The following is a 13,635-nucleotide window of genomic DNA, read 5'->3' as shown; positions in this document are numbered from 1 at the left end:
TTTTGCAAGGTTTATTTTAATTGTCGTTGGTCGGTAATTCCAGTTCAAATATAAAAATAAAATTATATTGAAGTGCCAGATGCTGTTTGTCTTCTCTTGATTCTCTCTGTTCAAGGATGAAATGGATAACTTTTATTTCACTTTCACCGCGAGTTAGAATAAAGTAGTTGATATACGTACGAATACGAAGCTGTAAGATGTGGTCCTCTTTGGGAATTTACATCAAAATGCAATCAAAATCGATCGATTATTGCTTGCCACTTTGCACTCTGTCTAGTAAGACATCTTTTGAAATAGTTGTCATTATATAGCTCCCACATTTTTATCCCTTTTTTTCAAAATTTGTAAAACAACAGAACTGTAATTCATAAAGTCGGTCTGTTTCAGTTGATTGTCAAAATACTTCATCTTTTGGCTACTGGTCTTGACTTTTGAATGCAAGTGCATTCTTACATAGGCCTATAGTCTTTCAAAAATAAAATCCATTCTCCAAAATGGATTTACTACTTTCTCCATTTTCATGAAAAAAACAACAAACATTGGATATATCAAATACTTATTTTACTCTTATTCAAGACAAACATTTCACATCAATTTTAAAATATGTGTATTAAATAAATGAAAATATCAAATTATTTTTGCTAATTGATGGAGATCACCAACCCCCAAAGGATGTGAAGGTCCTGCATGCTTTTTAATATCCCCAACATCATGTAAATGAGACTCAAATGCAATATAAGGTTGGTGAGAATTAGGATCATGTAAAGCTGGATAATACTGCCGATAGCACAAATATCCTAGACTGAACCCAAGCAGGGATCCTACCAGAACATCTGAAAGAATAAAGAAGAAACTGTTGAAGCCGTGATGAGTATGTACACTAAAATATAATTAAACAAAAATACTAAAAAAAATGAATTAGAAATACATGCTAAAATTCACACACACACGCTTGAAAATCAGATCTGGCAAATTTAACCAGCAGACCAGGCAATGGTGTTTGGTTCTACTTTGCAGCAGCTGGATCAGCTGACTCAAGAAAAAAAACTTGCACTAATTATGAACAGTCTTACCAAGACTATGCCTTTGCATAGAAATTTTTTTCAAGATAGGATGCTTTTATCTGAAATTCATCAATTATTAAAATGACCTTAGCCCAAAGCTTGATAACTGCTGTACCTCAGCATGTAAAGGTATATTAAAAGTAAGCTATTTGTGACCTTGGCATCAGGTTTTCCAGATATTTATACCTGTATGAGTAAACAGTAACACAAGGTACAGATTTTATGAAAACTCAGGATTTAAATAATTAAGATGAAATGTTACCTTGCCAATGATGGTGATAATCTGAAGTCCGGGATAGAGCAATAAGACCTGCTGAGAGGAGAGGGCACCAGGAAATGCACATTCTCCAGGCTTGTCCTCTGCCTCGTGCATTAAACACATGGAATTTACCACAGAGGTAAAAACTTACAAGTCCCAAGCTGGAGAATGATACTGCACACATGGAAATAAAATATAAATAATATTATCAAAAACATAAAAATGCTTATATATAATAGATAACAGAAGCTTTTATTCTTAAGATATATACTTAAATATATACAAAAAACTATACTAAGTTTTGCAAGACAGGAAATGAAATGATTTTTCATTAAGACTATATATATATATATATATATATATATATATATATATATATATATATATATATATATTAGATCACATCATTATGCCCACCCAAAACTTTTTATGCCTTTATAGAGAAGAACATATACTACAAATACAGAATACAATGAAAGTCTTGTTGAAAGCATCTTTATTCACATACATTTTAAGTGTTGTTGACCTCTTTACAATTTACGTTTTCCATTTTAAAATATAATCTTGGTACACCTGTTTGGAAAGGAGTCAATATCTTACATGAAGAATGGCCACTTGGAAAACTTTTCATGCCTTCAATGATGACTTCAGGGTCTCCAGTGCATTTCATTTCTACATTGGAAATGCCATCAGGAAAACAGCGGTAAAAAAAGTCTGGCCTTGGTCTTTAAAGAAAAGAAAGTTGTCTGTGTAAAGCAATGTTTACTGTCATGCACACATTACTGTGAAAAAATTGAATAGTATTAGAAAAATATTCTGACAAACATACTTGATATTATTCTAATAACTAACAGGAAGACAATTTTTGCACTTACCTCCCTATTATTAGTTTGGCAAAATTTGTGACAAGCCCTACTAGACCAATGCTTAGAGATGCTGCTGCAAAATAAATATAATTCAGTTTGAAACCCAAAATCAAAGGTTCCCTGAAGTTTTGATAAAAAAAAATAATAGAAAAAATTTAACAGCATGCAAATATCCACATGTAATAAGTAAATTTTGATTGACAGATATTATCATTATCTATCACGGACATAAATATTTCAATCCAAAATCATTTTTCAAATAAAAGCTGAAGCTGCTAGGGGGTAATTTATTATCATTTAGCAGCTTCAGTAGGCATGGCAGACATCTAAGCCGCTTAAGCTGAAAGCAATTTAGAAAGAACCCCCTCTGAGATGGATCGTTCCTGTTAGATCAATCTAGGCATGGGAACCCAGTCTTACACTGTCTTCTATTTTAGATTACGAAAATACTTTTTTACCTTGTTTAAAATTAAAAAGGAATGATTCCCTTGAAACAGTAAAAATATGACTGCTCCTCAAAACTTTCCAGACTAAAAACAACTACATTATCTTCTGCATGCAACAAGGTTGCCAAGTCTGCACATTGATTCCTTGGCTTTAAATTGTGAAACTATTTTCCATAACCCAAGAAAAATCTGTGCATTTTGTCTACACTCTGACCCATGCTTACTCTTACCATGATGCATGTTTCTCATTGTTAATCCCCTTCATTTTCAGTTGTTATGATGTTGTTGATGACAAGGAAAATTAACGTTTATCAATTTTAAGCACAATTATTAGTTGGCAACCCTATTGTTAGTTGTGCTACAGTTATTACTCACAAATTTGAAGTATTTACTTCATTCAAATATGTTTTCATTCTTAAGTCTTCATAAAACACACTTTCCAGCAACCTTGTACATTGTTTTTAAATTTACACCCATCTTTTTTCAGTAATTATAAACAAAATACCTGTTAATTTAATCTTGTTCAAATTTGTGACTAATAACCTGACTGAGATTTAAAGATTAAATACCTTACTTACCGAGTGCACCTTGAATAAAATCAACTTTGTCCTTCTTAACAATGTAAAAAGCCAGAAGCACCAGGGTTGGGACTGTACTGATTATGATCTAGTGAGGCAGAGGGCATAAACAGAACAAAAGAGGGGTAGTTATTGCCAGAATGTGAGCAAAGTCAAACATGTTTTAATGTGAATATATTAGCACAGATGTAATGAATGCCAGACTATAAATACTTGTTTAAAAGGGATTTATGTTGGATCAAAGTTTTTAATTTAGTCAAAGTCCATTTTTCATGTTAAGGTTATGCATCATGCTATGACAAAATATGCTTCACGTACACAATACCATTTCACATAGCTGCCCATATATAGACACACAACATGGTAACAAGGAGCATGCTTTGAGAAAAAATAAAATACATAACATGACTCAGATTATAGAAAATAAATTAAATTAATGCAAAAAAATTAAATGATAATAATCTTATAGTTCTACAGGTTCCTTTATATCAAAGGTTAATATTAAGTATGTATGTAAATGAAACAAATGCAGCAGGAAAAAGACCTTAATTAGAAAAATTACATATTAAATTCAAACAAAATAGATTAATAATATTATCCAAAACAACCATTTGATATTATATTAAAAAATGTGGATTAAATAATACTGAAATGTTTATTGCTTCATGCCATAAAGTATATTTATGTGGATAACTAAAAATGATTAATTTTCAAAAAAACTTTTTTTTTTGGAATAAATAAAACACTTCAAAATTTTAAATAATGTAGCTTAACACACAAAGTACACACCACAGTTTGTTGTTTGATCATATCACAGACAGTGCTTATATTCCTTTATTGTCTAATTTTGTTCAGGTGGACAGGTACATTATATATACTAGTGTGTTGACTGATCTGCTCTGACAATGGATGGATCTCCTCTAGCGCCCCCCTTCCCCCTTTTGTTGTACCTACACATGAGATGTGAGTTTGTGAGTTCTCTTTCTGACATACCAAATTACATTGTGAAAGGAACCTGCATTTTACCAAGCAGAGGCAAGCAGTTGACTGTTTTGCAGATGTGTCGCAAAGCAATGCAGACGGACACAATTATCAGACTTTATATGGATCCACACAATAAAATAAATATAATAACAATATGCAAATTTCAGCTGCAAATTACACATTTCCAGACTAGCCAAGAACTCACCCACAATGCCGAAGATGAAACAAAGCTCTCAGACACTGGATTCTTATATAGCCAGAGTTCTTCGGGTTGAATCTGTCTGTGGAATGGTTCTGCAGTTTCAGTGATGCTATAAGAAACATGAACAAGATAGCTGAAGCTAAATAAATGGTTCAAGTAGTATAACCAAGGAGTTATAACAGACTCAGTAGCTTTCAACAGCCAATTTAGTAAGGCAGATCGCAACAATAATCAGAAAATATAGACATACACCAGCACTGCCTGCCTCTCTCTCTCTCTCTCTCTCTCTCTCTATATATATATATACTGTACATGAAGTAACCATGTAAACGCCGATTTTATAACTTCGGTTAAAAGCTTATTTATATTTTATGATCAATCCATTTATATTACGAAAGTATAGTGTGGTATAACAATGTTTTTTATTTATTTATTTATGTATTTATTTATTATTATTATTAATTTTTTTTTTTTTTTTTTTTTTTTTTTTTTTTTTTTTGAAGCATCAAAATCGATCAAGGACAAGGTGCAGTTGTACCTGAACAGTTTGTCAGAAAGTGATGAGTTCAAAGGAATCAAACTTACATGAATATTCCAAATATCACCAATCGGACACATATTTCTATCCACAGTGCATATTTCTGTAAACCCTTTTCGAGCATCTCGCGTCACTTATTTACCGGTTTCCCAGATGTGTTTTCCGCACGGTTTGTTTTCATTACCAGCACACGTGGGCGGAAGTAGGAGGAAGTTGAAGGTAAAACTACCCTGCAACCGAAAAATCGATGTGGAAAACAAATTATCACAAAAATTGCAAAGTTGAAATATTGTGCTAATTTCCATTTAAAATTTAAAGAACAAAAAGTTACAATGCAATAAGGAGTAATGCCAAATAAAAGTGTAACAAGCATACGAAATTTTGACAGCTGTTAGAAACCACGTGACAAGCGCGCTGTATAAATTAGTGCAAGAGAGGTGCTCACTCCACAGGTGACGGAGGGCGTGGGAGACAGGCTGGGGAAAACAGTTAAATTTTTTGTAGAAAGCAATATACAAAGGGCATGATGGCTGGTTTGTTGGAGACACCAGACCTTTCATACACTGACCATCAAGAATACTTGTGGTGTAAGTTGACAGCAATTAATATGCAAAAAAATACGTTTAACTTTTCCAAACACGACCTACCTTCCAAGAATATCAGTATGTATGTTCACGTTACAGCAAAATGCAGAAAATTTTCAATTTTTTTCTTTTGTCTACCCTACTTACTTCTTAGCCTACATGAGAGAGCCTTTTCTTTGATGCTTTGATATTGTATTAACGTAAAAAGCACACAGGTACCAGAAACTTGTATATTTCTTTAAGGTATTGTAGTCAATCTTTTGATCAATAAAATTTGACAGATAAATTTTGAAACTGTTTTTGATATTTACCAGGCGCAGAACTAAGCAAAGACAAGCCTCAGGCAATGTGGAACTTTAAAGAAGAAGATGAGGACAGGGACTTTCTGTCACATGTTTTATATCTTAAATCAGTATGGAAATTCAAATAATGAAATATTCACTTATTTCTAAATATTGAGTCTAATTAAAATGATATATTTGAGGCAAGGCCTCAATTCTTAAAGAATTTTCATAGGGTTTTAAGGATAAATGTATAGTTAGTAAGGTGATACATTTGATATTCACTTTATTTATCAGCTACTTTTCATTAGTACCACCAGCGTATACGCTGGCCGTACTCATGGTTTTAGTCCCGACCCGTCTCGTACAGCTCCGCCGGCTCCTGCGGCTCCGCAGTCGGGCGCCGGAAACAAGTCACCGTTACCGCTTCTCCTCCTAGACCGCCAGGACCTGTGTCCCCATCTCTTGGATTTAGGTCACATATAATCTCAACTTGAACACCCTGGTTTTTTTGTCTCTGTCGGTGCATTGGCCTGGGCGTGACACTTGTTGAAACGCACCCTTGTCAAAATTTTTGAAAATTCAAGGCTAAATATCTCCCAATCCAAAGGAATTATGGGAAAAATTACTACAGAAGTCTGACCGAAAGGCATATGTGGAGATTCCAAATATGCCATTGGATTTGACTTTTGACCTTTTTTTCAAGGTCAAACAAGCCAAAATTTTCTAAAAATGGGAATTTTCTGCCAAAAAATATTTGTTTGTGCTATTTTTTGGAAACTACACAGATCTAAGCTCTCCTGTTATAGTGAGAGGTTACAATTGGGGACTCCTTTCATCTTTGGGAGTTATGGGTCAATCGGTGCAATTTCACGGGAGAAGCAGCCATTAGATACCGAAACTGAAAACTTGCTTTTATTCTGGAATGGTAAATGCCAGAGACCTTTTGTTCATCGCATTTTGTAGAACTTGTCAAGTGCAATACTGGGGGTGATGTCCATTTTTTTTGTTTTCGATATGGTTTAGGCATTGCGCTATATCAAAAATTACAACATTGCAATATTCAGTGGGGAAAATGTTAAATATTCCAAAATTAGCAGAGATATGCCCATAGTTACTATTGAACTTTAGTAGGAAGTCATATACTGGTAATCTAACTGTGACCTTGAAATTGACCTTTGACCTACTTTTCATGATGAACTGCACTTTGAAGTTTTCTGATCTTTATATCTCCAAAACTGGCAAAGATACGCCCATAGTTACTATTGAACTTGAATAGGAAGTTATATACAAGTAATCTAACTGTGACCTTTAAATTGACCTTTGACCTACTTTTCACCATGAACTGAACTTTGCAAATTTCCCAGCCCTTATATCTCCAAAACTGGCAGAGATACACCCATAGTTACTGTTAAACTTGAATAGGAAGTCATATACTGGCATTCTTATTGTGACCTTGAAATTGACCTTTGACCTTCTTTTCAACACGAACTGAACTTTGCAAATTTTCTCTCCTTTATATCTCGAAAACTGGCAGAGATAGGTCCAAAGTTACTATTGAACTTGAATGGGAAGTCATATACTGGCAATCTTACTGTGACCTTGAAATTGACCTTTGACCTACTATTTATGATGAACTGCACTTTGCATGTTTCCTGGCCTTCATATCTCCAACATTGGCAAAGAAATGCCCATAGCTACTATTGAACTTATACAGGAAGTCATATGCTGTGACCTTGAAATTGACCTTTGACCTACTTTTTTACCACAAACTGAACTCTGCATATTTTCTTGCCCTTCATATCTTCAAAACTAGCAGAGATCTGCCCAGTGTTGTCCCTAGGTTTTCTCTTTTGTCAGCATACCGGTATATGCAATACTGATAATGCATTTCAAGGAAAACCAATAGGCCTATTGTCTTGAAAATCACAGGAGTGATCAGTGTTAGGAAAATACAGGTCAATTTGAACATCTCCTTGATTGGACCATTTTAACTGTTATGTTTTTTCGATTTTTTTTTTTTTTTTTTTTTTTTTTTTTTTGCATATTTTGAGAACTCTTGTTTATTGCATTTTATAGAGCTTGTCAAACACAAGACTGGTGGTGGTGTTCAATTTTTTTTTTTTTTTTTGGGGGGGGGGTCCATACGAATGCGCTTACTTCAGCTGGTGGTACAATATCCAGAGGCGGTATCGCCTCTCTGATCCTCTAGTTTCATTTGTGTTCATTTTTGTTAAAAAATTATTTCCTGTTTCCACATGGTAAATAATTATTTCATTAATTTGAAATATTGTAACAAAAGTTACAGAAAAAAGTAATTAAAATAGTAAGATTGGAAGATTAAGGACAGTGAATATCACAAAAATGGCCCCTTTATCTCATTCACTTTTTTTCAGGCAGTGTTAAGTACATCTGCTGAAACAGGAGAAGATAATGTGATTGAAGTGGAGACAACAGATTACAGTGGTTCTGTACTCAAAGTCCCCATTGCCTTCTTGAACAAGGGTCAAAAAAACATGGTATGACCATCTGCTGTCAGGGCTGGATCCAGAGATATTTTCTGACAGTCTTCTAAATTATCTTTGCTGGTCCATCCACCTTTTCTGACCGTCTTGCAACAGAAGAAATTAAATATTCTTTAATGTAAAGTTGAAAATTTGACCGTCTCCTGGAAGACCCAGAAGACGGCCTAAATCCACCCCTTGCTGTAGCAAATTGACTTCCTTGCATTTTTATGGAGATGTGTCGTATTTTTAGGCAGGTAATTAATATGCGTTGTAAATGCTTCAAAATATGAATAGATTTCATGTTCTTACTTTTTTGTGTATAGATGACAATTGTTTACAAATCATAATTAACATTTGATACAATTCAACCTCAATAGTGTCATGTGGACCACAGTTTTGATCAGAACACCCCAGCAACATTCCGCCTAATAGCTGGCACAGGCCCAGTATTTCTAACGGCTCAACACCAGGTGGAGTTCCCACAGGATGAGGAAGAAGAGGATAGTGATGAATATGGTGAACATGACACTCAGTCAGAGGAGGAAGTGACACAAGAGGAGAATGAAGATGTGGGCGGAAAGTTGTCAAAAGCGCGCAAAAGGAAGGCCACTACACCAGCAACTGGAAAGGAGAAGGTTCAGTATTATTCTGGACATAGTTCATCTACGTTTTGTTTTGATAAATGTTTTTAAAGTTAAGTCAGTTTATTCAAGAAAAAATGGTTTTATAGATATCCAATTTGCTCTTTTGTGGTTTTTAAAATGGAAATACTGCAAAAGCAAGGAATTAACTAATAATCTTACAGGTTTTGTAAAAGATGACTTAAAAAGATAATGGAGTCTCTTATTCCAATGAATTCAGCTCTTTTATTTATTTATTTATTTATTTTAATTTATGTGCAGCGTGGAAAAATAGATCCAAAGGCAGAAGAAAAAGACGAAAGTATGGAAGCCAGCACAAATGGAACTGTATGTAGGAAATAAATATTTCAGTATATGTATAGTGTGATGTCTCGGCAGATTACTAAATTTGATACATTTTATCAAAATGTTTTTCTTTTTCCACCATTCATACATGCCTTCAGATTAGAAATGGGTTGTTATGTGGTTCCATAATATCCTATGCAGTATATTGGAGCTCAATGTAGTCTCTCTTTATTTATGTATACAAAGTTTCTTTTCACTATATCAGGAGAGCGATGAAGAAGACGAAGAATTGGAAGAGGAAGAAGAAAGCGAGGAGGAGGAAGAAGAGGAAGAGAGTCCAGAAAAGAGGTATGTTTTAACAAATTTTAGAATTGAATTAAAGATGCATAGAAAGAGAGTAGGCATTTCAAATTATTGACACTTACCTGACAAATTCCACCATATAGTTTCAAATAGTGTAACTTAAAGAAATGCCACAGGGTTTCCTTTCATTATTCCTGAAAATTGTTACTTAAACAGATTTTTACTTCCTTAGCTATATATAACTCGGTCGTTTTTGCCAACTTTCATTTGCCTCGTACATTACTACGTCATTTGGGGGATTTTTACCAACTGGAGGGATGGAACAGTAGGCCAAGTTTATGACCAGGGCTCCATATCTCGAAAGGTTCGCTATGTTGTGCACGTGAGCAAGTGTCTCGATTCCATGGCCCCGTATCTCGAAATAGAATCAGTTATGGAATCGAGACACTAACGCACGTGCGCAACATAGCGAACCTTTTGAGATACGGAGCCCAGACATTTAAAGAAGATGCAGTTTTAAAGCTTTCTTCTGGCTGACTGAGTGATTAATTTGGTTTATCCTTTGGCTTGTGGATGAGTTGTGTGAGAAACTGGTAGTAGTTATGTATTACAGGGAATCTGTTGTCTCTTTGTATGTACATGTATGTACATTCCATATACAATAATTATATCTTGAAGATTTGCAATAATTATATCTTAAAGATGTAATAAGAGCTTTTTGATAATCACACCGCTCAAAATTCACATGCTGTGGAAAGATATTCCTTCCTGTAGAAAATGTGACTTTATCTAAAATGGGAACATTTTTGGACCACCCCATGTAATGACCCAATGTGTCATATCTCATGATGAAATGATTTTTGTGCTGGAGCAACCCTGAATGTCTTTACCTCATGAATTAAATAATCATTTACTCTCAATATAATTGCTACTAGTACTGCGTCATTGTATGATAACTGATATGTGATCTTTATTTTTGTTTTATTTTTTAGCAAAAAATCAAAGAAGAAGAAGGTAGGAATAATAATAAAGATTATTATACAAGTTTTTATTGTTTTAAAAATTAATGAAGAAGTTATTGTTTCTCACTGAGAAAAATTGAAGGAATTTATAAAACTTTGCTTAAATTTCAAAAGAGACGGAGACTTTTCATGTTGAACTGTTTTTGTTTTTCTTATCAGGTAGTTATTAACTTTATACATATGAACTGAAACATTTTTTGTGAATGATTGATTTGCAAAAATGTTTTTTTCATAGGGAGCAGCCAATGGTAAAACTACATCTAAGAAAGCTGCACCAGCTAAGGCAAAGGTAATAACAAATTTCTGTTATACATAATGTGATGCCCATGAAAGGTTCTCACTTTTGAATAATTTCATCTTAAGATTTGGTCCAGACCCATCCAACATTATACCCCATGAATTTTATTTCGCAGTGAATTGAGTATGTTACATTTGAATTTCGTTATTTTGAATATTGTTTTGCTCTTTATCATGGTGAACAGTTAATTTCAAATACACCGATTTTTGTTTTTATATAGTTTCATTGGACAATAACTTAATTTCTTTGAATTCCAGCCTACATCTGCCAAGAAAGCAAGCAAAGGAAAGAAAGTAAAATGAAGTAAAAGAGAGCAGACAGTTGAATTGACCCATGGACTTTTATCTTTGTTCAAAATCTCATTTGTCAGAAGTTGCTGACTAAGTATAATCAGTTTTGCAGTTCGATGGTGCTATGAAATAATGTCTCCAAAATCACCAAATCTGATTCGTTTTTTCCGTTTTGTTTAGGCAGTAATTTTCTCAACTTTGTGGGGTTTTGCATTATAATATAACAGTTAAAAATGTTTATCAGTTATTTTTTCTTTAAAAAAAAGAAACGCGTTGGTTTATTTGAAAGTTGGTTCTTTTTAAAAATAAGTAATCATGAACATAATTTCGATGAGTCTTGGATATCTCCTGGTATGAATATGATTTTTTGTTCAGTTTGATAGTGAAACTGATCTGTTAGATTGGCAATAATTTATCCAAGTACACGGCACAGTTATTGAATTATGGCAGCTAAAGTTTAATCAAAGTTCAACCGAAATTGTGCGCTATACAGAATTAACCAATAAAATACTTTGAATAAAAGACCGTTTGTACCTTTGAATTGTTTCCCCTGCTCCTGCTGATATACTCTAAAATAAAGTCTGAAGAGAACAATCGAAATTTTGTAAATTTGGACGGCCATGCTTCGTCCTGAGTGTCAAAAGCAGGTGGTGATATTAAACTTAAAACGCTTATGAGTTTGCAGATAGTAGAGGGGTGTCTGAAATTCTAGGTGTCTCGTGCGTGCATGCTCTCTTTTGTGACCCGTTGTCTGTCAACCCTGAAAAGTGTGGCACATCATTCCTCGGTTTGGACGTGTGAGAAGAGATTGAAGACTGTATTGCAAGATCTATACGCAAGTTATAGTGCGAATTATCATTTTTGCTTATTTGATACACTACTGAAGGCCTATGGACCCTTGCGCTCCGTTTTCCGCGTGGCATTCGTTTTGCCTAACCAATCACGATCCCGCCATTTAAATCTGAAAATGAAATGTGATTAAAGGGATGACAATTCTTCGTATAGGATCCATATTTCACAATAATATATTGTCAATAACTCGTAGAAATATAATAAATTCTATTTAACCACCAAAACGGCGGTTGTTCTGGAATCTGTGCTTGCCATCAGACCACGTGACCTCCATAGATGGCTATAGGCCTACCTCCGTTATAATCTCTTAAGAGATTATTACAAAAAATTTTTTTAGAAAAAAACAAGGACTAACTGTATGTCGGAACGAATTCATTAACGATTGTTGTGGGAAATCTTCGTTTTGGCCAAAATGAAATAAAGACTTCAATGACTTGCATTTCTCTCATCTTACTCTTAAATTCAGTCCAGTTAAAACGGTTACTTATAAATTACTTAAGATGTAATTAGTGGCCACGCAGACAATTTGAAGGCATGCTTGAACACAAATTACTTACCATTTGCCTTCATTTTCCATACAAGTTGTTCATGTATATCATAAACTGCCATTTGTCCCTCTTTGTCGATTTCCATCCAAGCTGCGCTACGATTAGGGCTGCCGTGATGAGTCGACCATTTTTGGATCCATTTACCATTGAACAAGATTGATATTGCAATATTGGCGTCGGGTTTCAACGTCAACTGGACTTGTATTTGTTCGACATTAGGCATATTACTGGCCGTTCCAGAGGCCCAAATGATCTGAAATTTAATTTGCGTTCGATACAGTTTGTGGATTGCTGATGATACATGTACACGCTCTCCCATCAAATTACACTGAAAGGCCCATGAAAATCTTTTTCTACTTACATCGATTCCATGAATCTTTTGCATGGTATCGAATTCTGACCCCCCCCCCCCCTTTTTTCATAATTGCAAACTATTTTATTAATTGGACGTACCGGTAGAGATTAGGCTCTACTTTACTGAAAGCAACCTGTCAGGCATTCCTGAAGCCTTATAAGTTGCTAAAATGAAGGGATTGATGTAGGTATATATGTAGGTGCATTTATTTAAGTACCTTATTTTCAGCGCTCATATCGTAAAGCACTAGGTTTTCGTCAGACTGCATAACAAGTTTATATGGTCCGTTACAGAGATACTCATCGTTGGTGAGAATATCGCCAACTACCAGCTCTGATCGGCCCATGTAACAATACGGGAATGGAGGATCCACTGCCGTTACTACATGGCACGGAACGAATTTGAAAGAAATTTCATTAAATCAGTTTTGTCATCTTTCTCATAAAGACGATAATAAGTTCTACATGTACAGTAGTAACAATATGTATATAACCAATATGGTAGTTTATCCTTTGTACCGTATGTGCACTAAGCCTATTTGTTACCAGCACTTGTATACCGCTTTTTAGATACTTACTTAATGGATTGGTCAAATATAAATATGAGGCAATATTTATAAAGTCTGAAACCGAAACCGACCTGTTCCAACCAAGACTGCAAATGTGAAGAAATATGAGAGCCTCATACTTGCTGTGACAGCGACGCACACAGAGTAATAAATGTGAGGATGGC

At 34.4% G+C, this 13,635-nt stretch overlaps 3 protein-coding genes across 5 annotated transcripts; 1 reads left to right on the top strand and 2 right to left on the bottom strand.

Annotated features, from left to right (window-relative positions):
* Positions 1-544: 544 nt before the first annotated feature.
* On the bottom strand, positions 545-5,175 carry LOC106152628 (phospholipid phosphatase 5). Of its 3 annotated transcripts, none has more exons than XM_013526287.2 (7): positions 4,985-5,175; positions 4,403-4,508; positions 3,214-3,301; positions 2,199-2,262; positions 1,924-2,048; positions 1,327-1,497; positions 545-833 (listed from the first exon to the last, which is right to left on the bottom strand). In XM_013526287.2, exons 1-7 carry the CDS (start codon positions 5,059-5,061, stop codon positions 628-630), a joined length of 837 nt encoding a protein of 278 aa, XP_013381741.1. In that variant the 5' UTR covers positions 5,062-5,175; the 3' UTR covers positions 545-627. The 3 variants fall into 3 exon arrangements, with proteins under 3 accessions (XP_013381741.1, XP_013381742.1, XP_013381743.1); XM_013526288.2 differs by having other exon boundaries at positions 2,199-2,259; XM_013526289.2 differs by having other exon boundaries at positions 656-833; positions 1,332-1,497.
* Positions 5,176-5,338: 163 nt separating this feature from the next.
* LOC106152629 (uncharacterized) lies at positions 5,339-11,670 on the top strand. The gene is made up of 9 exons (XM_013526290.3): positions 5,339-5,524; positions 5,836-5,933; positions 8,199-8,321; positions 8,687-8,944; positions 9,212-9,277; positions 9,501-9,583; positions 10,531-10,552; positions 10,796-10,849; positions 11,116-11,670. Exons 1-9 carry the CDS (start codon positions 5,461-5,463, stop codon positions 11,158-11,160), a joined length of 813 nt encoding a protein of 270 aa, XP_013381744.1. The 5' UTR covers positions 5,339-5,460; the 3' UTR covers positions 11,161-11,670.
* Positions 11,582-13,635, bottom strand: LOC106152631 (uncharacterized). Its single transcript, XM_013526292.2, has 4 exons — positions 13,543-13,635; positions 13,121-13,284; positions 12,558-12,801; positions 11,582-12,109 (listed from the first exon to the last, which is right to left on the bottom strand). Exons 1-4 carry the CDS (start codon positions 13,586-13,588, stop codon positions 12,081-12,083), a joined length of 483 nt encoding a protein of 160 aa, XP_013381746.2. The 5' UTR covers positions 13,589-13,635; the 3' UTR covers positions 11,582-12,080.

The sequence above is a fragment of the Lingula anatina genome, chromosome 1 (assembly GCF_051362555.1).
Source record: "Lingula anatina isolate TDL-2025a chromosome 1, LinAna3.0, whole genome shotgun sequence".
In the NCBI taxonomy this organism is placed as follows: Eukaryota; Metazoa; Brachiopoda; class Lingulata; order Lingulida; family Lingulidae; genus Lingula; species Lingula anatina.
Note: the sequence above shows the minus strand (reverse complement) of the source record. Positions and strands in the feature narration are given on the sequence as shown.